Source organism: Antechinus flavipes, chromosome 5 (assembly GCF_016432865.1).
Source record: "Antechinus flavipes isolate AdamAnt ecotype Samford, QLD, Australia chromosome 5, AdamAnt_v2, whole genome shotgun sequence".
Lineage (NCBI taxonomy): Eukaryota > Metazoa > Chordata > Mammalia > Dasyuromorphia > Dasyuridae > Antechinus > Antechinus flavipes.
In genome coordinates this window covers 22,203,506-22,231,044 of record NC_067402.1, presented here as the reverse complement: position 1 = coordinate 22,231,044, position 27,539 = coordinate 22,203,506, and the positions used below count along the sequence as shown (strand labels likewise).

Here is a 27,539-nt window from a genome sequence, read left to right as displayed (position 1 = left end):
GTGACATTCTTTTACATCATGGAATATGGCACGTTTCACCATTCCCTGGTCAATGGCCATCTTTTCTTTTCCTTTATTGCCCTTAAAAGTTCTTTGGTCAAGATTTTTTGCTAAATATTGGACCTTGCCTTTTCATTTTGGATTATTTTTAATGACCTTGTATTGTGTACCTAATGGTGGTACTACTAAACTACTACCGCTGCTGCTATTACTTTTGTTTCTACTTCTGCTATTACTACTACTATTGCTGTGGCTACTATTACTACTACTGATGGCAGTACTACTACTGCTACTATTACTGTTACTACTGCTACCACACCACAACCACCATTACTATTACTATTACTACCCACACTACACCACCATTACTATTATTCTTACTATTATTACCCATCACTACCACCACCACCACCACCATTATTACCACTATTATTACCACCCAACACCATTCCCTGATGACCATATTTTTTCCTCACTTCTTAATTTCCTGACACTTCTTTTAAGCTATCAAAGTTCTCCTATGGCTTAAGTAGAAATTACTCCCTCAGTATAAATTCAGAATGATTCACATGGATCGGTGAAGAGGTTTGTTTCTGTAAATGGAATGCAGGGATTTTTACTCCCAGATTTATTTATACAAGTTCTTCCAGATTCCTTACGAGTTGTGAATCAGCAGCTTTGTTGAGTCTCAGCTGTGCATAGCTGCCATAAGGTCATTGGGAGAAAGATGCTCCATGAAGCAAGTAGGTGGCTTCCACACTCCCATATGTGAGTCCATTTTATAAACTAATTCTTTGTTCCAAATAGTCCCCAGTTGTTTAGCTTCAGATCAGGTCTCATTATTGCTACATCTGAAGTATCTTGGATAGAAGTAAGACTTATATTTCAGTTTTGACCCCACCCCCCCATGTATCATGTTGGGCTTTTATAACCTGAATCAAGAAGTCCCTTTATTTTGGGATACCAGGTTACCTCTATAAACTGATGTTAGCTGCAAATCTTGATCAGTAGAAAGAATTTTTACATTGGAAAATCATCACTCTGAGTTCATGGGCCTGGATTTCCCCCCTTTCATATGTTTTTATAACTCCCCGGGCCATCAGCCACAGTGGTATGTATGTGTGTAGACATATGTGCCACGTGTGCAAATATGTCTATATTATATATAATATTGTCTATATGGTTGTTATACATTTTATTATATATAACATATTTATTGTATATAATGTATATATCTGTATATACCTGTATATATTATGGAATCAAATAACAAGCATTTATTAATAATAAAAGCTAGCACTTATATAGCACTTTACTTTTTAAAATATATTTTAACTTATTGAATTAAATATTTCCCAATTACAATTAAATCAATTTTTAACATTCACTTTTTAAAAATTTTCAGTTCCAATTTCTCCTCCTGCTCCTACCCCACCCCTTAAGCAGGCAAGATATATAATATTTATTATACATGTGATGTCATATAAAACATCTCCATGATATAGCACTTTAAAGATAGTAAAACATTCACTTCATTTGACCTTAGAACCAGTCCTGGGAAGTGAGTGTTATGAGTGTTATTATTATTTCAATTTTCCAAGTAAGAAAATCTTTCTTTTCTTTTCTTTTCTTTTTTTTTTTTTTTTTTTTTTTTTGCTGGGAAAATTGGTGTTAAGTGACTTGCCTAGGGTCACATAGTTAGGAAGTGTTAAGTATCTGAGGCCAGACTTGAACTCAGGTCCTCTTGACTTCAGGGCCGGTGCTCCATCTACTACACTATCTAGCTGTCCCTCAGGTGAGAAAATCAAGATAGAGTATGTGACTTTCTCAGTATCACACATTTAATTAATACCTGAGGCTGGATGAGATTAGAACTGAATGATATTTGTTGAACGAATCAGTTCAAGGACAACATTCTGAGCCCCTTTTGTGGATGGCAATTTATAACCCTCTATCCTCCCATTTCTTTTGTCACTCACAACTTATTTGATTATCTTTTAATAAGAATTTGTTTACACTATTCAGTATTTATTATTATTATTATTATTTTCCATTCCACAGATATATATTGGGGTATCATTATTTTTTCATTCTATATCTTACCTTGCCAGTTTTGATCGTCAGCCTGTGGTGATGCCATTTTTTTGGCTGACATAATCCTTGCTTGTACCCTACTCCTCGTCCATGGGTGATAATAGTAGCCACTTGCCTGTCCAGAATGATTTGGGATCATAAAACACTGTCCCATCCACTCTCTTATTTTGATTCTTACACTAGTCCTGAGACGTAGCAATAAGAACAAGCCATAAAATGCCACTTAATATGTTACCTTTTGATGCTGATACTTGTAATTATCCCCATTTTGCAGATGTAAAAATTAGGCATTAGACAGTTTAAATATTAGAGGCAGGATTTGAATCCTGACCATTTCTTTTTTTGGGCCCCAATCCCAGACTTTCTCCTTCTTCCGCTTTCAGAGCTTTCTATCCTTTGTAGTTCATCCGGGAAAGTGGGTTTTACCACTTTTCATTGTTTGCCTCCTGTCTGCTCTGAAATAACTTTTTCTGAAATGTTTTCCTCCAAGTCCCACTGCCCTAAGTATGTTTGTAAAAGGAACTTAATCACCGGGAATGGAAAGGAGCACAAAGAGATGATTTCAGCTTTTCAAATATGCTGCTTCCAGCACCGCCCAGTCACGCCTTTATTATCTCATACCTAAGTTATGGCAGTAACCCCCCTCATTGGTTCTTTGCAACAACCCTGGCTAGGGAGGTATTATTATTATTATTATATTATCTCCATTTGACAGATAAAAAGACTGAGGCAAACAGTGTCCTGTCAAGAGTTACACAACCAGGAAGTGTCTGAAGCTGGATTTGAATTCAGGTCACTCTCTCCCTTTGTGTCCTTTATCACCTGAAGGACAATAGTATGGTACAGGGAGGAATAGTGTGGTGAAGAGCCACATAAGGTCTTGCCACTGAGGGAGTGGTTAAAATACTAGGGATGTTTCCTCTGAAGAAGACAAGACAGGTGGGGAAAGGTTACTGGCTTCAAGTAGTGTTTAAAATGTCTTGGGAAGGAAAGATTAGAGTTGTTTTGCTTAACTCCAGGGAACAGATCTAGGAAAAATGAATGGCACTTCCCAGAGGAAGATTTAAGTTTAATAATAGAAAAGATGTTCTCATAATTAGAATTTTCAAAAGGGAAATGGGCTGCATTGGGAGATCATGCTCCCATTCAATGGGGATCTTCCGGCACAAGCCCAATGGTCATTTATTGGCTCTCCTATAAAGGCAATAGATTGAACTTCTACCTTAACTGTCAAACCTTACAAATTCCCTCTATTCTTAACTTAGCCCATTGAAATCCCATTCATAAAAGTCAAGTTCAAATGCTACCTCCATTAATTCTCAGAAACTTTGTTGACTGCAATAACTTGTCTCAAAGTGTCCTGTGTAGTAGTTCTTTTTTGTACACCGTAGGCAGTGTTTGTTCAATTGAATTGTATTGGAAAAATATTTTACCGAGGGCCTGCCTTGAATACAAACAGAATGTGACTTAGGATGTAAATGGAGAAATAGCAGATGCAGCTGAAGTCAAAATTTAACATTGTGCAGGCAAAAGAAAGAACTTTTGAATAAAGGCTTGAAGTCCTGAAGCTCTGAGTTCAGATTAGACTTGATGCTTGCTAGCTGTGTGATCCTGGCCATTTCATTTACCCTTTCTGCTTCGTTTTTCTTATCCATAAAATGGGGCTGATATTGAGAAGTAAATTAAGAATTTACATTACAAGATACATTACAAAATTACAAGAAATTACAATTACGAATGTACATACATGTAAAATAGTTTACAAAATTTAATGTGTTTTGTTAAAAATCATTATTGTTGTTATTGTTAATAATTTCAGTCTGCCCCACAATTGCTGAATAAGTCACTGGAATTTTCTTTTTACTCAGTTCACTTACAAAGCTCATTTAGTTCTTTCTAGAAGAAAGAAAAATTGGCCCTAAAAGTTGAGGGGAAAAAAAAAATCTCTAAGGAGACTTGCAAATGCTCTGTGAAAGACTAGTTTTACTTCCTGTTCTGCTCTCTCCACTCCTTCCTCCCTCTCCCCCCAAAGTATTATGTGATCAAACCTTGGAGGTGTTTTGCCTTTGCATGAACCTATAGGGGTGGGAAGACTTGTGGTCTTTGTGGGATACCTGTGAAAATTAAATATACAGGTGCTCTTCCGGCTTGCCTCACTTCCTTCCCCCCTTCCCCCCTCCCAATTTGTTTTTTTTATCTTGAGCCACATTGACCCACACACTGTTTTGTGTTGTTTCTAATACCTCTCCTTGGAAAATTTTCCTGTTTTTCTTCCTTCCTTCTTTCCTTTCCTTTCTTTTTTCCTTCCTTCCTTTTTTCTTTCTTTCTTTGTTGCTTTCTTTATTTTTCCTCTCTCTTTGTTCCTCTTTCCTTCCTTCTTTCTTTTTCCTTCCCTCCCTCCTTTCCTTCCTTTCATCCTTCCCTCCCTCTCTCCCTCCCTCTCTCCCTCTTGTCTTTTATACTCTTATTCCAAAGAACAGAGATAACAGATGTCCCATAAAGAGAAAGAAGGGATAGCTCAAAACAATTTTTTTCACTCCTCAGGTTTTGGTATTCACAGGTTTTCTTTAGGTACTAGGTTGCTGATGGTGCGGAGTTTGGAGAAATCTAGAGGAGAAACTGAAGCCACGCCCCTTAGGAAAGACCACGCCCCGGTGGCCACACCCCCTCCGAGTCACTCAAACATTTTTCCAATCTGTGAGCTCAAGGCATGACTTCTCTGTTGTACTTGGAAGAAGTGCAGTTTCCTCATCCCTTTTCCCCCCAGAGTTCCACTTAAATGGCCAACATGGCCTTAGAGCCAAAGTAGCCCTGGCCTTGAATTCCACTTCTGACTTGAATGAACTGTGTATTCTGAGGCAAGAAGCTCTCCACCTTGCTGAGCCAGGTTCCTTGTCTGTCCTAATAACGGTAGCAGTTAGCACCTACCTCGAGGATGTTTGTGAGACTCAAGTGAGATAATGTTTGTCTAGTGCTTTTTGAAAATACTTTATGTGTCAACGCCCTGCCCCCGCCATGTCAGTTATTATTTCTTTAATAAAAATTAAAAAAAAAAAAAGATTTTTTGTAAATGGCCACATTTACCAACATGTTGAATCTTGATATTGTGCTTTTGCTGATTTTTTTTTTTGGGCTGGACGGTGCTGTGGAAGAGATGATTATTGGAGATGATGATCTATTCAGGACAAAAATGTATTAATTTAGCCTCCCACCCCCAGCATTTCTCTTTTTCCAAACAGATTTCAGGATGCAAAGAACAACAATAAAGAGAGGACTGTATATGAAATTGACTTCTGATGTGCAGTTAAAAAGAAATGTGTATTAAATTTAACATGACAGTAGCAATATAGGCCTGAGAAATATTTTTCTAAAAAAATCTCATTTCCCCCCTAAGTGTGAAACTGGATCCCAACATGCTCCAACCTTTTGTGCTGTTAACACCGGACATAGTAGTTAGAATTAAGAAGACCAGGATTCAAATCCTGCTTGTGATAATTTTACCATCTGTGACCACTTAGTCTCATTCATTCTCAGTTTTCTCATAGGCAGAAATGGGTATAATAATGGTTGGGAGGATCTGATGAGGAATTAATAAGAGCAATCTTAAAATTTTTATAACTGGGAGCTCTTTTTAGGTTTAATAGTTCCTTGATTTTATAGTTAGCCTTCTTATTCTGTAACTATTCCACTGAAGATCTACATAGATACCTCATCATGCTATAGACATGGTATTGACTCCTTGGGTTGTGTTGGTAGCTGTGCGGACTTCAAGTACCATCAGAGAAATGATCTAGCTAAAACTGAAGATCATCCACAGAAAGACGGCCAGATAGTGAATGAATGCTTTGGGCCCCAGCAACTCATGAAATATTTTTACTAAAGAAAGAAGGGCCTGTGATTAGCATAGTAGAAATATCCACGTTGATGAAATAAAAATCTTTTGAAATAATATTTTTGAAAAATGCACAAAAATTATGGACAGCTAGATTACTATCTAGCTTAGATTATCAGACCTGGAGTCAGAAAGACTCATCTTCCTGAGTTCAAATCTGTCCCCATACATTAGGTATGTGACCCTGGACAAGGCCTTAAATTTGTTTGTCTCAATTCCCTCATCTTTAAATGAGTCAGGGAAGGAAATGGCAAACTACTCCAGTATCTTTGCCAAGAAAACCCTAAATAGGGTCACAAAGAGTCAGACATGAGTGAATGACAGGATTATATAACATCCACCTATTGAAGGAAAAGAATATGGAAATACAAGGGTGTATCTCATTTTTTCCTGATCATTTTTTTCAGCATAATTGGTTTGCTTTTTAGTCCTCTCTATGTATTTAAAAATAAGAGTAATGGATCTGGGGTTCATAGGCTTCCCCTTTGGGAATCATTAGAGTGCCTCAAGGGCTCCATGTCATAGCTTTGGTCTGGAATGATCCTTGTATAAATGAGGAGACAGGCCATGAATAATTTCAGAGGAGGCTTCTGACACCTGATCATTCGCACCCTACTTGCTCATTTTTATCATTTCTTCCCACTTAATTTTGATTGACATCTCCTATAACCCTTCTGGAATCTGAGACAGCTGACTCTGAAATGCCTGCTGCCATTTGTTGTCCCGTACGACAGTCGGTTTCATTTTCTGTTATGCTGCATTAGAAGCTCTGATGAGCATCCCATTTTCATGAAGAAGACTTTCTTCATGGACAATTAAGAGACTACTTCTTATCTTTTCAATGATGTTGTGCTGAATTCTGCAAATCTCAGTTTAAAACATAGAGAAGAGTGTAATCCAAACCCTTCACTTTTATAAAAGAGAATAGAATCCCCTTCCCCCTAGAGGTGATGTCATTTGCTTAGGTAAATAGCAGGGGCAAGATTCAAATCTCTAACTACACATCCAGGATGTGGCTCTGATCACAATCACTCTCCTTGCTCAAAACTTGAATCCAAAGACTAAGAAGGTTCCAGGTGAATAAATTTGAAAAAGTAATTCTACCATGAACAAAAATTTAGCAACTCAAAAGGAAGGGAAATGATGAAGAGTCCTAATCTCAATGGAATATTCAGGTGGAGATGAGGATGCTGGATTTGAATCTTAACTGCTGTCAGTTACTAGCAATAAACACTTAAACTCCATTCCTTTTGGGGCTCTATTTTCAGACTCAGATTTTTTTTTTCACCATGTAGCCTTCTCACCCTAGAAGTTCACTTAGCCCCTGTGGCCTTCTGGTTTTAGAAATTCATCCTTCACACCATTCCCACCACGGACTTCTCACTCTGAAATAACACTCAGGATTTTTGGTCCCTCTCTCCTAGAACCACCATTTTGGGGGGTTTAAGTTTGAATTGTATTTATTTTATTTTATTTTGGATATTTTTTCAAATACCTACAAAGATAGTTTTCAACCATTCACCTTCGCAAAACCTTGTTATTTTTGTCCCTCCTATCCCTCTCTCCTCCCTCTCCAAGACAGCAAGCCATCCAATCAGATTTTGTCCACCATAACCCAAGTAAGGACCTTTTTTCCTCTCTCACCCCCATTTTAGTTTCGTTTTAAGCTTTCTGAGGTTAGGGATTAACTTTCAGTTTATATTTGTATTCCTAACTCTTAGCATAGTACAATGACACTTGATAAACTTTAATATGCTAGAGGCACCTATGATTTAATTTACAGAAGAATTGTCAGTATACATTGATGGAAGCTCTCCTTCATGGATTAAATTACAGTTTAATTACTGCCTCCTCTTCTCCCAAAAAAATCCAGTTGGAGATTTTCTGGGGTTTTTGTTTTCATGGTGTCCCAGATTTGTGATTTTTACCAGGGTAAAGAACTTCCAGTATGGAGAGTTCCTTCCCCATCCCCTTCCCTTGAAGATCGTTGATTCATTTATTACTTATATTCTTAGAGAGTTTTCTGGAGCCCCGAGAAGTGACTTGCTCGTGTTAATATGCCAGAAGCAACACTTGAACTTGTCTTCTGACTGCCTTTATTCACTAATGCCTCTGTTAGAGATATCTAAAAAAGCAGATCTTAACTAAAGATGGGCATCCCAGAGTCCTTTGTGGCATTGATAGTTTAAGTTACATAAGATTCCCTAGGAAGAGAGGAAAGTGACTGTCCTAGTATAAGGTCTTTGTATAGACATCAGGAGAAGGAAAAGGGATTGCTAAGGAGAACAGCCAGTGCCTCAGAAATTGGGAAGTTAATGGCTGGTCCAGAAAAGCTTCCCTTGCTGAATGTTACTAGTTTCATTAAAAGAAATCTCACCTTCTGGTGAATGGAAAAATGACACTGGAATTCTTACCACAGCTTTTGCCGAGTATGTCCCTTCAAGCTTTTGTCAAAACTGTTGTCTTTTCTTCTCTCGATTGTAATGTGGAAGGAAACATGCAATTAAGCAAATAAAAAAATTTCCCAATTGAAATAATGCTTTCCCACTATCATTATTTAGACCTTTAAAAGTAATAATAATAATAATAATAAATTCAAAAAACTGGAGCTAAAGGCAGATTCAGGGATAAGATCTATTATTTTTTTGATTGGCATCAGGGCAGTAATTAATTTCAGGTTCAGTAGCTTCTGGAGCCAATGGCTTTCTTTGTTTGACTTTTTGGAATGAGATTCCGCAGAGTTCCCGGAAGATTGAGGAATCTGACATTCCTTCTCTTAGGAAAGTTGGTGTCATATTTCATTACTCTTTTCTATGAACTCTAAGGTTCAGGCAAATTCGCTTTCTCGGATTCATACAAAGGGCTGGCTCTGGCAGCTCAGCAAAACTGCGTTCAAATGCCATCTGCGCCACATATTACCTGGACGTATAGGATGCTTGGTAGAAAAAGTCCTGGCCTTAGAACTCGAGAAGATCTAAAGCATTTTGGAAGTGTCAGTTTTTATCATAATTTTCCGTTCTTAAATGGGTTACAAAAAAGGGTGTGCTGGGAAATATTTACTTAAAAACTACAGAGGACTCACTCATGTTTAATTTGCATCATTAACATTTTCCCCATCATATTCTTAAATTAAGACAATCAACAGAACACAAATCAAGTTCTTTTTTGGAGCATTATCCATAGAAGCTGGCTCTAGTATACTCTGAGGACCTAGAATCTTCTCTGCTTAACAGTACACCCGGTAAAAATGGCAGCAATCATTTTCATTGTCCAAAAGAAAATTGATAGTGAGGGTGGGGGAGAGGGGAGAGAGACCTTAGCCTGATCCCAACCTGTCAGTATTGATGGCTCACCACTAGTAGACTTAGGTATTATTTATGTAGGAAATGGCATAAGGATCTCATGTCCCGGATGTGGAATGGCCCCAACATGGTATATAAAAGGAATTTCTATTATATTGCTCCATCCCCAGCCAGGAGTCATCAAGCCTGCTTGAAGACCCCAGTGAGCAGAACTTTGGAACATCCCAATACAGCCTTTTCATGATCCAGTTTGGTATCAGTCAGATAACTATGCTATTGGTCCATTTCCCCTGGAAAGGTAAAAGCGAGGATCAAGCCATAGACCTCAGGGATGGAATTGAGCTAGGTGACCAGGATCTCAGTGCCTATCCAGTCCAACACATATATAATATTTCTGCTCTAATCTCTCAGGCACAGTAGACAGAGAGTGCTGGAGGATCTGAGTTCAAATCCAGCCTCAGACACTTACCATGTGATACTGGATAAGTCATTTAACCATCTGCCTCAGTTTCCTCATCTGTAAATAAAAGCATCTACCCTGTAAGGTTGTTGTGAAAATCAAATGTGATAATAATTGTAAAGCACTTAGCACAGTGCCTGTATACAGTAAGTACTACGTAAATGTTATTATTTTCATATGGGTGGACAAGTCCAAGGAAAGGACATCTATAGGCCAAGTTTTGGGAGGAGAAAAACCTTCCCACTCCCCCTTTCCCTCCTCCCTACCCCCACTCCCCACCAGAGACCAGCCTGACCTGATTTAGCCTTTTCTTCAATACCAGAAGCTCAGCAGGAGTTTCCACCTGAGGCTTTTCCCTTCTTGCATCTGGCCTGTCCCATGGTTAAACTGTCTAGGAAATAGCACCCTCTCTTTGTTGTGGCTAGATGGTGTCTGCTCACTTTCCCACTGATCAAACTGGGACTCCACCTGTGCCCTGTGATTTCATTGATATGGGGAGCTTTCTCCACCCACAAAGACCAGCCCTTTCTGGCCTGAGAGCTATTAAGGGCAATGACTTGCCCAGTCTCCCGCCACTAGCCAGTGCAGATCAGAGGTGGGTCTTGAACGTAGATCTCACTATCTCTGAAGTCAGCTCTCTGTGCACTACACCACATCTCTGCCAAGACAGTTCTGATCTTTTCTGTGTGAAAAGTTGGGACCGCCGATACTCTGAATTCTCAAAGTGATAAAATTCAGGGGGACCATATGTGGGTATTAAACCCTGGATTTTTCTCTCTTGTAGTTAAGGAAACAAAGGCCTCTGTGGTTTCTCCATCCCTTCTCTTTGCTCTAGGCCACACTCTAGGCAGGACCCTTCCCCAACTTATAAGTGCTTTTGATTTTTTTCTGCTTAGCCTTTTGATTTTTCATTGTCCAAACTGACTTCCTATTATACTTGGCTTTTAATAACTTAAACACTTAACAGCCTAGGACAGTGTGATATTCATATTATGGACTTGATGGCAAGTGACTTAATAATATTTTAGAATAATACTAGTTTACAAAACATTTTTCCTGTATTTTCTGAAACTAAATACCCATTTTAAAATGGACAAAACTGAAACTGAGTGGACTTCAGCCCAAGTCTTTCTGAATCCAGATCTAGCACTAAACTGCCTCACCCCAAGGGCAGTATATAGTCGAGTTGGATTGCAAACTTAAGGCTTTTTCTTTAAATTTTAAGCCTTTTGTTCTTTTTAGTTCGTTTGTAGACATCACTGTAAACACCAACTTAACGGATAGCCCTTTCAGCATTCTAGAATGATTGGTGGGTGCCATTTTAAAAATGTTTGACTATGGATAGAAGCCATTGTTTGTCTTTTTGATGCAAATATATGTTTCCAAGTCTGATTGTAATAATCCAGTTTACAGAGTATTAATAGGCTAGTCATTTCACTCTGAAATCCAGAAGGAATTGTAGGAGGATTCTGACCAGCCTTAAGAGGAGGCTACGTGGAGGTAGACAGTCTTAACCAGGTAGAATAGAGATCATTCTGCCCCTTAATTTAAATTTTTGGTCCAAAAATTCTTTGACAGAGAGGATTCGTATCAGTACAGGTAGGCAACCACAGTCTAAAAGGATTGTCTCCCTGTAGTGAAATGATTTGGTCAAGGCCACATGACTAGTACTTGTCCGGATCAGGACCTGAACCCAAATCTTGCTGAACTTGCCCTTTTATTCTTATATAGTGAAAAATAAAAATGTTTTCAACTCATCCTTAGAATTTTTCACCCAGGTTTGCATTTCTCTGATCAGAAAAAATTAAGAGTATGCTATGTTTGCCACTATTGTCCCTTGAAATTCATAGTTCTGTATTATTTCTGTAACTAAATGTGATGCATTGCAGGAAGTAGCACTCTTTTCAAGAGGGAGAGACAGAGACAGAGAAAGGAAGAGAGAAGAGAAGGGAAATAGACTGGGAAAAAGAGAGAGAGGGAGAGGGAGGGCAGGAAGGAGGGAAAAGGAGGGAAGGAGACAAAGAGAAGAAAGAGGGGAAGAAGAGAGAAGAAAGAAGGGAAGAAGACAGAGAGAAAAAGAAGGGAAGGAGACAGAAGAAAGAAGGGAAGGAGACAGAAGAAAGGGGAAAGGAGACAGAAGAAAAGGAAGAGAGACAGGGAGAGACAGAAAAGGGAGGGAGAGAGAGGTGGAGGAAGAGGAAGAAAGGGAAAGGGGGAAAGAGAAAAGAGAGAGATTGTGTGTGTGTGTGTGTGTGTGTGTGTGTGTGTGTGTGTGTAATTTTTAGATGACTGAGTCTCCTGAATTATAACATATCTGCGGATCAGGAATGGCAGGAAAAATGCCCCTTCTTGCAGGTACTCTTGGGAGTAGTGGGAGAGAAGAAGGGGTTGTAATCTGCTCACAGAACACCGAGCCCCTAATGCCTCACTTTGAGTTTACCACAGACTGGCTTATCCTTTCAATCACCCAGAGGCCAGAAAGGCGAGCTCAGGGTGCTGCTTTCTCGTTCACTCACTGGGTTGTGAGAATGAGCAGAATTGCCACGCTGAGGGCAGATTCTCAGATTTAGTTTCAAATTTCCTGTCCTTTGTTATACTTTCTAGAAGCCTTAACAATGAGTGAAACTTGTTACGTTGAGATTTGACTTCCTCTGTTTGAAAAACACGTCCAGAGGCTTTCAGAGTATACATGTCCTTGGATTTTCTTTGAAAATCTGAAAATCCAAAGTAAATGGAGTCTTTTCATCTCTTCCCCAAACAGGGAGGGAGGTTCTGCAGCTGGGGAAGGCAGTGGAGAACAAGGGAAAAAAAAATTGGGAGTCATAGGACCTGGGTTCAAATCCTAAGCTATCTGTCTGATCATGGTCAAGTCACAGTTTGTGGATTTTGTTTTACTCATTTGTAAAATATGAGACTTCTGTGATTTGAGTGCCAGGTTTGGAACCCCCAAGACAAGTTCAAATCCAGTCTCAGACATTTCCTTGCTGTGTGACTCTGGGCAAGTCACTTAATCTTGCTTACCTCAGTTTCTTCATCTGTAGTATGAGCCGGAGAAGAAAATGACTGACCACAACAATATCTCTTCCAAGAAATCCCCAAATGGGGGCACAACTAAACAACAACAGCCCCCAAATGGTGTGTTCTAGCTCTATAAATTATGGCTCTGTGATTATCCATTAAGTTTCTTCAGGATCTGTATAAGTTCCTTGAGGATGAGATTTCAAGGTGTTTGTGTTTATTTTTGTTGTTTTGTTATCCCTAATCTCAGTGCCTTTTAAATTGGACTTGGCTTAACATTAAACTTTGCTACTTGTTTTCTCAAAGTGTAACAAGCACTTCCTTTTCTTTATTTACAGCAGAAATTAAAAAAGCTTTAGTTTGATTGGCCCTTCCCATTTCACCTAGAGCTCAGAGATCATGCGACCAGCCAAAACAGAAGTGTGTGTGTGTGTGTGTGTGTGTGTGTGTGTGTGTTTAGGTCAGGATGGGGGGAGGGGGATGAGTTATTATTTCCAACAATTACAGTAAATGGGGGTTGAGAACAGAATTTGTCATTTTCAGTTCAGTTTAAAGGAAATGCTTACAAAAGGTTGTGTGGAAAGTGGTTCTTTTCTCACCCAGCATCATTTCCCTTCCCTTTGACCTTGGGATCTAACAATATTCAATGAGTATTTATTAAACACCTCCATGTGCCAAGTGCTGGATGAGGCACTGGGGACCCAGGACAGGACCCTCCCTTTGGAAATTTACCAGGGAAGGAGGAAGGAGATCCAACAAAATGTACCTGCTAAGTGGATGTGGTGATTTCAGGTCGGGGTGAAGGGTGAGTGAGTGGATGGCTTTCTCTGGGACAGTGCATTGAGCCAACAACAGGAGGAATGGGCAATACTGAGTTTCTGTTACCCACTGGATATGCATTTATTGAGTGACTACTGCGTGCCGCATCCAGATAGATCCTGAGGATATGAAGATAAAAGTGATTCCACTCCTCAGGAAGAGCTTATTAGAGAGGATTTCTAATCAATACAAGGCAGTGGGAGGAGAGGTTGCTGCTGAATGTCTGGGAGCTTTGTGTAGACCTGAGGCTCTTAACCTTTTGTGTAATGGACTCTGTTAGTATTCCAGCAGAACTTATGGGATCCCTCTCAGAATAATGTCCTTAGAGATATATTTCAAGGGAAACCAATCATATTAAAAATGAAAACTTCTAAAAAAAATTTCTCAGTAGTATTTTATTTTTCCAAAAACATGTAAAATACTTTTCGACATTCATTTCTGTAAGATTTTGAGTTCCAATTTTTTTTTCCTCTCTCTCTTACTTCCTCCCTTCCTAAGACAGCTAGCAATCTGATAGAAATTATCTGTGGTACAATCATTTTAAACATAGTTTCATATTTGTCATTTTGTGAAAGAAGAATCTGAACAAAAGAGAAAAACCACGAGAAAGAAAAAAGCAAGCAAACAAACAAAAAATGATGACAATAATATGTTTCAATTTGCATTCAACTTCTAAAATTCTTTTTTTTTTTGGATTTAGAAAACATTTTCTATCCCAAGATCATTTTATTGCTGAGAAGAGCCAAGTCCATCACAACTGATCATCACATAATCTTTTTGTTACAGTGTATAATGTTCTCTCAGTTCTTGTTCACTTCACTCAACATCAGTTCATATAAGTCTTTCCAGGGGAAAGACTTTTTTCTCATTCAGATTCGTAGACCTTCTGCAACTTATCCACATGTTTCTTGAAGGTCTCTGGGCCTGAGGTTAAAAACCCATACGGTAGAAAGTTTCATTTCATTCTGGGCTGTCCCAACTTGCTTCACTCATTATTTCCAAGCCATGTGGGTGTATGTATGTAATCTTGGAACTTTTTCAGGCAAGAGAACATGACATTTAGGAGGGACACTGATCCCTCAGAGGCAAACCATTTGGTTCCCAAGATTCTACCCTCCACAGAGCTCCAGATCAAAAAACAAAACAAAATGAAAAACAGAAACCTTGATCTCATTGCTAACTTTTTAATGAATAGGGAAAAAACAAAAGCAAATATGTGTAAGGATTCATCTGTACCCCTGTTCTATCTGGGATCCAGCTGGGATCCCTTTGAACTCTCTAGAATCTTAATTGTTTCAGACCTCAGATGAGTGTTTAATGCCATCATCCCACTTTATAGATGAGAAAACTCAAGCTGGGGGAGAGGGAAACAGCATGGTGGAATCTAGACTTTTCCTTATTGCAGGAGATTCAAACTTGCATCCTTTTCTTTTTGGGGAGACTTGCTCAGCCTGACTTTCCCGAGGTTAAGTTTTTAAGGGATGTGTGGGAATTGGCATAATTCTAAATTAATTTACCAAATGGTTGTATACCATTTCACAGCTGCACCAACCATGTATTAGTTATTAGTGTACCTATCTTCTGGGTAACCTTTGTAATCTTTGCCAATTTGCAGGATATATGGTGGAAACTCAGGATTGTTTGGATTTGCATTTCAAATCAAAGCACATTGATTAATGTTTTGGAGTATATTTTCATGTTGTTATAAATCCATTGTATTTCTTTTGAGAATAATTTGTTCACAACCTTTCCTTCTTATCCTAGATGCTTAATGCTGCCTGTATAGAGTTTTAAGTACTCAAAGTTATCTTTTTATTTTTTGGAATTGCTACTATTATTGTCTCATTAAGAATATATCTCTTAAAAATAAAAAGAATATATCTCTTACCTATATCTGTGATCTATGTCTTTTAACTTTTTAATAGCTATGACCTTTCATATTAAATTCATGTAGCCACATAGAATATATTGTGAAATATGGCAAGGTGTTGTCCTGTGCCTGATTTCTGTCCAATCATTTCCCAGCTCTCAATCAAAATTTGTTCCACTTTATCAAAAACATTGTTAATGAGTTTTTGAATCTCCCATATCTAGTCCATGCCATTCATCTATCTTTATTCTTTAACCCAAAGTGGATGGTTTTGCTGACTGCTGCTTTATAATTTTCTTTGAGGTCTCTAAAGGGCTCTCCTCCTTCTCTACTTCATTTCCTCATTTTCTTTGATATTTTAAACCTTTTGTTTACCCAGATTAAGTTTGTCATTTTGTCAGTACTATAAAGTATTCCCTTGGTAATTTGATTGGTATGGCATTAAAAGCATGAATTAACTTTGCTAGCTTATAACTATTTAAGTGGTTTTGTTTTGTTTGTCTTTAAGAAATACTTTGTAACTGAATATGGTCTTCTGTGTTGCTTTTGGTAGGTTGATTCCCCAGATATTTTATACTATAGTTCTTTGGTGGTGGTTGTTCTTTGTCCTTAATTCTGGAACAAGACCACGTCGTCAGGGAGGTGATGACGTGACATGCGAGTGAATTGGATTTAAGTGAGGGAGAATTGTGCAAGGTCGCCTGCCTCTCTTTCTCCTCCAGAACCATCTGGGTCTAGCGGCCAGGTACAGATCAGAATGACTGGAGATGGCCCTGGATAAAGTTCTTGGGAATGGGGGTCTGACTTGAACCAGTATTTATGTTCTGTATGCTCACATAGTTCTGGACCATCAGAATTGTCCCCCATTCCCTTGTTTCTTTTCAAATGTCATCCATGGCCCACAGTTGAAGGCAATGTTAAGCACAAGAGTCTCATGTTTGAACAACACATCTGTATCTTGTTAAAGTCCAGCAGAAGATTTGGTCTACCATGTTTCCCATTCTCTCTCATACCAAGATCCCTGAGGCAATTTCCTGCTTGAATCGAGTGCCAGTAAAAAATTGGTTTCTTCAGAAAAAAATTATGTGCTTTTTTTGGTCAGAATACGAAGTCTCTGTAGCCCGTTTCCCTTTCTTCCTTCAGCTGCCAAGAAATTTGAGAGCCAGAGTCCATGGTCAAGGGTAGAAGCAGTTTATCTCTAGATATGTGCTGATATCTCTCTGAACATCTGGTTGTTTGATGCTCCCCTATTTTTTTTGGGTGGGGGGGCATTGTACAATGACTAATTTATAAGCAAATGCTTTTGGCAGAAGGCCAAGCATGGACACTCCTTAAAAAGTTGAAAAGAGGAAGACAGCGTATTGCAATAGAAAATTCTCAATTTGCATTTGGATGATATAAAGTTGAATCCCATCTCTTCTACTTCCTACCTGTGTAACCTTAACTTCTTTAGGACGCACTTCTTATGTTTGTAAAGTGAAGAGCTTGATCTGGAGGAGCTCTCAGAAGAGCTCACCTACCTCTACTCTTAGTATCCGGTTCATCTTTTGATCTCCCAAAGCCTCAGTTTCCTCATCTGTGAAATGAAGGGGACTAGAGGAGATGACCCTCATGAACCGTTCTAATTCAGAACCTGTGTCTCCAACGTTGCCATGAAATTGGATTAGAATAGATTCCCTCCCAACACAAAATCTATGATTCACCAGTGTCATTGTTGAATTCGACATTGTTCTCACAGCACTCGGTGTTGCTCATTTCAGCTAATTTCTCTAATCGAGAATCAAGTGGGATTATGAAGATGCTTTCAAGCTTCGGTCCATTTCTTGCTCGCATTATGCAATGCAAACCAAATTTGGTTCGTTAGTGAAGGAAAGAGCTTAGTTAATCATCTTTCATTTCCAATCATCTCTGTGTTATTTTCTTTGTTGCTACAACAAGGACCATCCCAGCAACATTCACGGAGAGAGGGTTGTTTTCTTGGTTGACTGCGCTTAACAGAAAGAGGGGGAGTAAATTTATTTTTTTTTGAGTAGCTACAAGTTATTACTATATGTTAATAAGTAGTTAATGTGCACAAATCTGCATTTCTACCTCTTTTCTTTGTTAGGCCATATTTTTTTTTCCCCAGCTCTCTCTCCTAGCCCTGTTAGTTTCACCCCATGCTTGCTTTGCTTCTTGGCACTTCTTGAAATCCCTAGACTAAAATCCTGCCAGCCCGATAAGCTGCCGAAGCCCAGAATTCTCCGCTCTGGCAACGAATTCCACCTCTGAGAGCACCAAGCGTTGACAGCTGTGTTTTCGGCAAACTGCCCCCCTACCCCAACTTTGTAAAGAGGTGGATTCTATCCACATGGTCCTCATTAAAGGCAAATGAGAGTTGCAGAACTCGAAACGTCACATCGCTTTTAAAAATATATATACATCTATCAGGGGAGCTAATGCAGCCCTTGGCAGAAATAAAAATAAATTGCCATCTGCAAGATTAATTTGAAAATATTTCATAGGATCACAGACTTAGTACTGGCAGGGACCTTAGAGGTCATCCATAATCTGATCCATTTATTTTACAGATGAGAAAACAGAAGCATTAAGTGGTAGTGATTGTGTCATAGATAGAAACTGAGGCAGGATTTGGACCTGTGTTGATCAGATAATTCAAGAAGTAAAAAGGGGGAAAGAGAGGAATAGAAAGTGAGCAAACCCATACAAGGCAACAGCAGTCCCTTGCCTGTGTATGGGTGTGCACTTTGTCTTTTTGTTTTTTCCAAAAAATTTGTTCTTCAGAGGAGTCGTGTGATTTAGACTCACAGAGAAGAGATTTCACAGAATAGTCAGTCCAACCCTCTTGTTTCTTACAGGTGAGGAAACTGAGACCTAGAAGACTGAATTGATTTTTTCAGAGATTCACAGGCAGAACTGGTGTTTGAACTGATGAGTCACTGAGGTTAAATTGTAGAAACCAGAGCACTTTAATCTGTAACCAAGATCCAAAATTTCCCAGCACTGGCCTGCCCATGTTGCTCCTGCTCAAGCATCTACAGTGTCTCCTTTTGGGATCAAAACACAAAAGTTCCTCTTTGGTGTTTTACAAGCAGCTTCCAGACCATTATCCCAGGATGTCCCTATGGCACTCCACATTGGCTATTATGGGAATCTTTGAACCTTTGTTCTGCCTGGCTAGGTCTCATGTCTGCAAGGTTCTTCCTCTTGCTTTCTAGCTCCCAAGTGGAGGGACCACTTTCTAGCCAGAGAGGATATTTCCCAATTCTACCACTTATTAGCACTCCCTCTCCCACCTCTCCCCTCAAACTAAATCTTGTATAAACAAATTGTTTAAAGTCATTTTGGTTGTGAATGACCCTTTACATCCTCATTTTTGAAGTTTTCTTGGCAAAAATGCTAAAAGGATTTGCCATTTTCTTCTTCATCTCAATTTACCGATGAGGAAACTGAGGCAAGCCAGTGTCTAGTAAGTATCTGAAGTCACATTTGAACTCAGAACCTCTTGACATCATGTCCAGCACTCTATCCACTGTACCTCCTAGCTGCCCCATGTAAGCAAATACCTTTTTAATGAGAAACATACGATCTGCTATAAAGATGTAATATATAACTTTTTTAAAGATTATAAACAAAAATACCTTGTGTCTATCTGTGTATTTACCACTTTTTGATTCATTAAATTACATGCATTATTATGAGTCAGACACTTTTTAAATAAGTGATTTATAAAAATTCTTGTCTTGGGAAATAGGTTTTTACTGTTTGGGGAAATTGAGACAGGAAAGTCACATGGCTAAAAAATGTCAAGTCAACATTTGAACTTACTTGTTCCTGACTCCAGGCCCAGGCCTCTACCCACTGTGCCACCAGCTGCCTCTGCCATTGGAAATGTACACTTCTTGAAAGCATAGACTGTTGGCTTTGTGTCCTTGCGACCTAGCGCATGCTTTGCACATAGTAAGCACTCAATAGTTGTTGAATGAACTTTCATTTGGCCCTGATTCTTTGCATAATTGGGGTGAAAGAGGGAGTTTGACTAGCAGAATTCCCTGGGCTTCTATACTGTTTTAATCCACTGGCTAATTCCCCACCCTTCACTTCACTTTTAATGGTGCAGGCTGGCACTGGGATTATTTTTATTTCTTTCAGAGAACCCTATCATAGGACTTTGGTGCCTCTACTTGTGGATTAGGTTCTGGGCTGTTCCCTTTCATCTGGGAGTTTAACCAAACTTTCACACTTTCTCTCTGTCCACGTTGTAAAACCGGATCTTTCCAAGTCAGCCTCATTAACAACCATCATTGCAAAGCAGTGGCTTCTCGGAGGCTCAACCTTCTCTTCTGGAAAAGAGAGCGAGTCAAACTTGGACATTCGTCCATTACTTTCTTGCCTTCCGGAGACTGACCGGTTATGGACGGACCGTGTTTGCTCCTCTGCTCCCCGGGCTCTGTTCAGCCTCTTCCCCCAGCTGGACTGTTTGCTCTCCTCCCTCTTCTCTGTCTATTTAAATCTTATCCATCCTTCTAGGAAAACACACATCCTAACTCTTCATTAAGTCTTTTCTGCCTACACAAATTTTTCTATTTTCTCCGATGCCCTCCGATGCCCCGAGGGCAAGTATAACTCAGCTTACATAGACATGGCCTTTTTTTTTTTTCATGTTTTCTTTTCAATTCAGCCGGAAGCATCTTGATGAAAGGAAATTGTGGGTCAATCTCGCCCCCCTCAGAAAAGGGGAATAGGCTTCTCAGCAGCTCAGTTAACCTGTAATCTTAGCGAGATATCCAGAACTGTTAGCTTTTGGTTTTTTGGCAGGGGGCGGGGAAGAATCCCTTGGGGTTAAGTGACTTGCCAAAGATCACATAGCTAGTAAGTGTCTGACACTGGATTTGAACTCAGGTCTTCCTGACTCCAGCACTGCTGCCCTGTTCACTGTACCATCTTGCTGTCACTACCTTTGACTAAGGTTTTCCAACTGAGATGTGTCAAGAGTCACAAGTTGAACAGAGGTCTTCCTGCCTCTATCCAGTATACCATGCTGTCTAGAACCTCAGTCACTGTTATACCGGTCTGTGGTTCCTAATAATTGTTCATAAGAGGGAGTTGAGTATCATGGACCAGAAGGATGTAGTTTTGCATCTGGGTTAGCCATTTGCTGTTGGTGGGGAAGTGATTTAACCTCTCCATTCCATTGTTCATCTGCAGAATGGGTATCTATTTTATAGACTTGTTCGTGATGATCCACTGGAATCTGTGTAATGTCCCGTGCAAATCTACAAAGTGCTTTCTAAATGGTGCATGTGGTTGAAGTCATTTCATTTTTTTCAGCACTGTACTGAGCACTTGTTTTGTTCAGGATGTGGTCCTAGGCACGGTGGGAGATGCATAGATAAATCCGACATGGCCTCTGGTTTTAAAGAGCCCAGGGCCCAACAGAGAAGCAAAGTTACTTGGATCTAAGCTCAGATGTCAGCAGGGCCACAGGAGAGAAGCCAGCAAAATGCTCTGAGTTTTCAGAAGTGGAAGGTGATATTTTCAGCTAGAGAGATCTGGAAAGGCTTCTAGGAGGAGGTGCCATTTGAAAATGCATGGGTCAAATGGCATATAATCTCAGATCAGGAAGGATAAGATGAAAAGGATATGGGGAAGGAGGAGGGCATTTGTTAAGTGTCTGCCATGTGTCAGACGTGGTGCCAAATGTCACCTTTACTTGTCCTGATCTACATCTTGCCACTGGATCCAGATGGATCTGGAAGGGAAAGTGAAGCCGGTGACTTTGGACCCCAAAGTTATGATTTTTATTTTCCACTTAAGAAAATAAAAGGCAGACAACTAGTAAATATCTCGAGCAGGGTCATACCACTAGTATCAGAGGTTGGATTTGAATTCAGGTTTTCCTGACTACAGGCTTGGAGTTCTATCTGTACACCATGGAACTGCCATTAATTGTCAGGGACTTCAGGGATCAGTCCAACCAATATCTTCAGAAGATCGCCCTCACAACGGATCTGTCCATGGCCATTCTATTTTCCCTTGAAGACCTCATGAGAGGGCTGGTGTCCGCCACCCCCTTTTATGGCAGTTTGTGACTCCATTTTCTTGATAACTTTGATTGCTCAGAAGTTCTTGCAGATACTTTGACTAAACTGGCTTCTTTGTACCTGGCGTTGCCCCTTGCCTCTGGGAACCGGAAACAAATCACTTCCTCTTCCACACAACCACTCCTCGAATACCTGGTGCCAGCCCCCAATCAGACATCTGTAGTGACTTCGGCCCACCCTCAAATGGCATGACCCCAAGAGCCATCCCTTTTCCATCAATCCCACGGTGATTCTTAGGTGGAACGAGATAAGTTTTCTCTTCTCAGGTTTCTGTCAGAAATGATTGCCCTGCCCTTTGAAGAGAGTCATTAGGATGACTTTTTCCTTCTTTGTTTTGTTTTCATCACAAAAACTGTCTGCATGGAAATGAAAATGTAATACTTTGGGGTCACTTTCTGGCTCTGCCCCCGATCTTTCCTTCTCTGTGGCACCTCCTTGCACTTGCTGGTGGGAGCCTATTCTGAAGTACTTTGGCACCGAGTGCCAGTCACAATAGACAGCTTGGAAAGTGGACATTTTAAGGAGAAACTGCTGATTACTGAGGCCTTGTGTGGACAGGAGTCTCAGCTTTGATGACAGTTTCTTCAAGAAAGAGAAAATGGAATCAGTCCTGTATTTAAGGTCTTTGGATTATAAATTGGGTGCAAGAAGGAGTGTTGAGAGACCATTGTCTGGTCCAGCTCCTTCGTTCGACAGATGAAGAAACTGAGACTCAGAGCTGTGCCCAAGTGCCTTGCTTTAGCTGCTCCCCTGCTTGGAAAGCTTTCCCTTACCACTTCTGCTCTTAGAATAGATAGTCTCCTGCAGGGCTTGTTTATACTCCTTCTCAAAGTTAGAGAGAGAGAATGAGAGAGAGAGAGAAAGAGAGAGAGAGAGAGAGAGAAAGAGAGAGAGAGAGAGAGAGAGAGAACGAGTACACACACACTATAACCATTTATCTCTGTACTTCCTCTCCAAAGTTACTTTGTAGATATTATAACTATTATCTGTGTATCTTTTTTTTTCTTTGTCCAATAGAATAAAACTCCTTGAGGGCAGGGCCATTTGAATTTGCACATCATAGGCCCTCCATAAATGTGTGTTGAACTGTTCAATGGTGTTGACTTGTCCAAGTTCACAGAGTTAGCAAATGACAAAATAAGTCAGCACCTCTTACTCCAACTCTTGAATTCTTTCCACTCTGTCCCCTCCCTCCAAACTGCCTACACAACGGCAAGAGAATCAGATGAAATGTCGGACTGAATAATACCATCAACCAGGAGAAGCCCAATGATCGCAGGCAACTCCTTTGTTCTCTATGCCTCAGTTTCTCTATCTGGTAATTGGGTGTAATTGAAGGAGCATCTACCTCAGAGGTTTTGTTGTGAGAATCCCATAAGATAAGAAAAATGTAAAGGGCTTTGTGAATGTTTAAATGTTAGCTGTTTTTATTACATCTAGTTGGGAAAATGTGATGTTCACATGAAAAGATAACAGTATTTACTGGCTGGAGGAAGAGAGGTGACAGAAAGTGATAAAAGAGTTCATGAAATATTAGTCTATTCCTAAAATAGCAAAATGTTTTGTGGTTGCCACATGTGATGAGAGGCAGTCTGCTGAATGGAAAGACCCTGAGTCTTGAGTCAGAAGACCTTTAGGTTCCTTTTCTGTTGTTCAAACAATAAGCATTTAATAAAGTTAGTGTGTAGTCAGTACTATATGCTAAGGACTAATTTATTGTTCTTTAATCTTTTTTACATTCTAGTCTGACTTTTTGTAGAGTTTTCTCAGTGGACACACTAGCAAAGTTTGACATTTCCTTTTCAGTTCATTTTACAGATAAATTAACTGAGGCAAACAGTTAAGTGACTTGCCTAGAATCACACAGCTAGTAAGGCTCTGAGGCCAGATTTGAATTCAGAATATGAATCTTTCTGATTTCAGACCCAGCTCTCTGTCCACTGTGCCGTCAATGTGTGATCCTTTCACCTGGCTTCATATCACCTCACCTTATCTTTAAATTTTAGGATTGGGATCAAATAACTAATTGCTTAGGTCCCTGTCAAGCTTAGATCTATGATTATGGACAGAATCACAGAATTTTGGAACCAGGATCAGATTTAGAGCTCTGATCTCTGAAAGCAGATGCCTTTCGAGTGGAGAAATATAAATGACTGGCCCAACATCATGCAGTTAGCTAGTGTTTGCAATGGGATTGAACCATGTCTTCCGACTCCCAGCCTAACATCCTTATTCACTATTCTGTGCCGACATTCAGACCTCAAAGAGCTCTCGCCCACATTCTTACCTGACGATCACTGAGCCACCTGGATGACAAAATTAGGGAAGAGCCCAGAACCTCTCTATTCCATTTTGGGACAGCTCTAGTTTTTAAGAAGTTTTTCCTGGCTCCAAGTCAGTGATTCCCACTCATGGTTCTTTTGGGGGCCAAATAGAACATCTTAATCCTTGTCTCCTATGATAGCCTTTCACGTGCTTGGAGAAGACAGCTACAATATATCTGCCCAGAGTCTTCTCTTTCCTAGTCTAAACATTCCCAGATTATTTTCAGTCTTTTGAGAGTAGTTGGCTAAGACTTTAAAAAGCACACTTAAAAAACTTATTTCTACTAGGAATTTATAAAGTCCTTGTGAAAAATCTGTTTTACTCTTTGAATTACTGCTTGAGTTAATTTAAAATACCATTTTGGTGTCTTTTAGTAAACTCTGCTCCTAGCATTCTCCCCCCCCCCCATAATTTCCAAGATTTCCACATGGGGCCTTTCTCAGGATCCATATCAGTTTCTCGTCTCCTTTGGACATGCTTTGGTGTTGAGAGCCCCTTTCCCATGAATTATGGGTTGGTGGCTAGCTTTTTATGAAGTTCTGGGATGTATAAAGTCAAAATTGTTTCTCATTGGATTTCTTGACCATTATTTGGTCTGATGCAAACTTCAGCTTTGCTGGAATGAGCACAATCACCTGTTTTCCATTCAGCCAGTTATCCAAGTAGGAAATTCAATTAATGGATGAACTGGGATCTTCTTGGATATCCTTGTCTTCTCCTGAAGAAAAACAAAACACAACAAAACATCCTGGTATCTATCCACTGTATATCACTCTAAGGAGGCCCTTCTCCTAATGTGGGGAGGAGATTCGGACATTCCAGATACACTTAGTGCCCTTCCCCCAGTTGGCTTGGGCTTCTTTTTTTGCCAGCATTGAGAACCCCATTGTCTTGAAGTCATATGGCTGCTTCCAGTGTCTTGCTCTGAAGTGCCAACTCCAATTAAAAACCTACTTAGAGAAACTTGTGGATCCAGATGGTGACCAGTGCTTTTGGGCCCGTGGGCCTCTCAAAGGTTGGGCTCAGCAAAGGAGCTCCAGGAAACAGCAGTCAAGGTTGGGAAGCCTGGCAAGGCAAGAAATCTGTTTTTCTGTGATAGCTTGAGACAGAAGGAATGTCAGAAAGAAGGATTATGTCAGGTTAGAGATGGCGCTCTCAAAGGAACCATTGGGTGTTCCACTTTAGCTCTCTTACCTGCAAGATATTTCTTTCTTTTCTAACCATTTCAACTTTATTGGGCTTGAGAATCCCTGAGTGTGTGACTCAGTCAGTGATCAGCTAAAGATCCAAGTGTCCTAGCAAAAGTTGTGTTTTCCAAGCACCCTGGATAACATTGTTATATCTTACAAAGCAAAACAGGGTAGATGCAAGAGTCTCAGTCTAAGAACTCAAATCTTATCAAATCTACTCTGCAAATGACCATAAATCGAGGAAACAATTCCTACAGAGAGCACAACCAAACTCTTTCCATTGGACCATGCTTCTTAAATTAATAATCGATATTTGTCTGAAAATTTGGAGTATAGAGAGGGTATCTTGGCTATTCACTGAAGATGCACATCACAATTTTTTTTGAAAGCATCTTTATAAAAAGGACCGTCCGAATTTCTAAGTTTGACTGATTTTTTTTTAATTTTTGCTTTAGCTATATAAAGTTAAAATTGCATGTGAACAAAACATATTTGACTCCTATCATAGTAGAAAAATACATTGTTGTACTAATCCCAAATTTAACATGAGATCCAGAAACATAGCTGCTAGTATTTATAGTTAAGCTATTTTTGAAATGTTCAGTGTCTCCCAGACCAACATCCCTGTGCTTGTTACCTAAAAATATACCTCCTGAAATATACTCGAAGCCCAAGAGGAATGAATGGATCTTTTGAAAATTTGTTTTCTATATTTATTGCCACCACAAAAAAGCCAAGCTAAAGTTATATTTTTTTTTGTGGTGACCCAGGAAACAGGTGAAATGCTCATGGGACAGTGGAGTTGGTGGTGGGGAATGGAGAGAAGGACAGAAAGGGACATTCGGAGGCCAGCTTAGCCATCCCCCTGCCTTCAGGAGAATATTCTCGGAGAGTCAGAATTGTTTTTTTGTTTTTTGTTTTTACAATTTTTTCTGCCATATTGTCATTCAGTGCCTACCACAGAACTCTGGATGTTCACACACTAGGCAATTTAGGAAATGTTTGTTTATTCCCATGATAGGAGCATTCACTTAAATCAGGATGTAATTGGAAAGAGCCTTGACTGTAAACTGAGAACTCAGGTTCAAATTTCGGCCCAACACTCCCTGATTAACACTATCCATGCCATTTCATCTTTTCATATTCCAGTTTCTTCTGTAAAATGTGGAGTGAGAAGAGAGATGACTTTGGGGTTCCATCCAACATTAGATCCTTTAGGGACCTGTAGAGTGGTCGGATCAGACAAGATGGCTTCTGGGGTCCCTTCCTTTCTGATCCTGTGGTCCTTCCATTTTCTCCATCTTTCTGCAGTTGTATCAATTTTATTCATCCCTTTTGTTACTTTTCAGAAAGAAATCTTGTTTTTTCTCTCGCCCTCTCTTTTGAGAAAGAGAAAAGGATCAGTTGATATTGACATTAAGAGGGATTCCTACATGCCCATTGTGTGGGTCAGAAAAAAAGGAAACAATTTTCAGCAAAATTTTTGGTCTTTGTTGTAGTTAAAGTGATCTTGTCTTTGTGATATTAAGTGATAAAGAAACAGAGGGAATAAACCACTTCACAAACCATAAAGAGCCACATTACAGTGATTATTATTTGATTGTCTCTTTTCTCTCTCCTGCCCCCCCCTCCACTAACACTGGTCTTGTGTCTAGATTTCCTCAGAAGATGATTGTGCATCTAATCGAAAATCTTATATGATATTAAAGGGACTTGGACAGCTGGGTGGGGCTAAGGGTAGAGTGTCGGACTTGGAGTCATAAGGTCTTGAGTTTAAATCCAGCCTCGGATGCTTATTAGCTGTGTATCCCTAGGCAAGTCACTTAACCCTGTGTGCCTCAGTTTCCTCATCTGTAAAATCTGCAAGATAAGCAAATGGCAAGCCACTAGTTATGCAACCTTGAGCAAGTCACTTTACTTAGCTCTATGTACCTCAGTTTCCTCATCTCTCAAATGGAATGGAAGAGGAAATGGCAAACCACTCCAGTATCTCTACCAAAAAAAAAAAAAAAACACCAGTGGGGTCATGAAGAGTCAAATAGGACTGAAACTGTTTGACTTAACAACATTAGAAGGGTTTGGGGTAGCTTCTTATCACCAAGTGATGGAGCTCATTTAAGATGTAAAGGGCTCACCCCTGTTTTCTGGGGACTCTCTCAGAGACACTATCATTTGCCAAATGATCTCATGTCTTTGTGATGTTCTTCTTCTCCCCCAGTGGATGGAAATCCGGTCACTGAGGAAAATGGTGCATTAAAGCCTGCGCTCCTCTGCAAGTTCTGTGATGTACAAGCAACCAACTGCACCAGCAATGACAGGAACTGCTTAAGTTTCTGTGACATCACTTCGATCTGTGAACAAGCCCATGAAATCTGTGTGGCCGTGTGGTAAGTCCTCCTTTAGATCTTCCCTTTCCCATCTCCATCTTCCCCATCGAGGGCCCTTTCTTTCTTACCTCCTACTCC

The 27,539-nt window shown here is 39.8% G+C and overlaps 1 protein-coding gene across 1 annotated transcript in view; it reads left to right on the top strand.

Moving 5' to 3' along the window:
- The window catches only part of TGFBR2 (transforming growth factor beta receptor 2), an 80,492-nt gene that overhangs the window by 12,698 nt on the left and 40,255 nt on the right, over positions 1 to 27,539 (top strand). Inside the window, exon 2 of the mRNA XM_051961453.1 lies at positions 27,293 to 27,461. Coding sequence (XP_051817413.1) covers positions 27,293 to 27,461 — 169 coding nt within the window. The remainder of the gene's footprint in view (positions 1 to 27,292; positions 27,462 to 27,539) is intronic.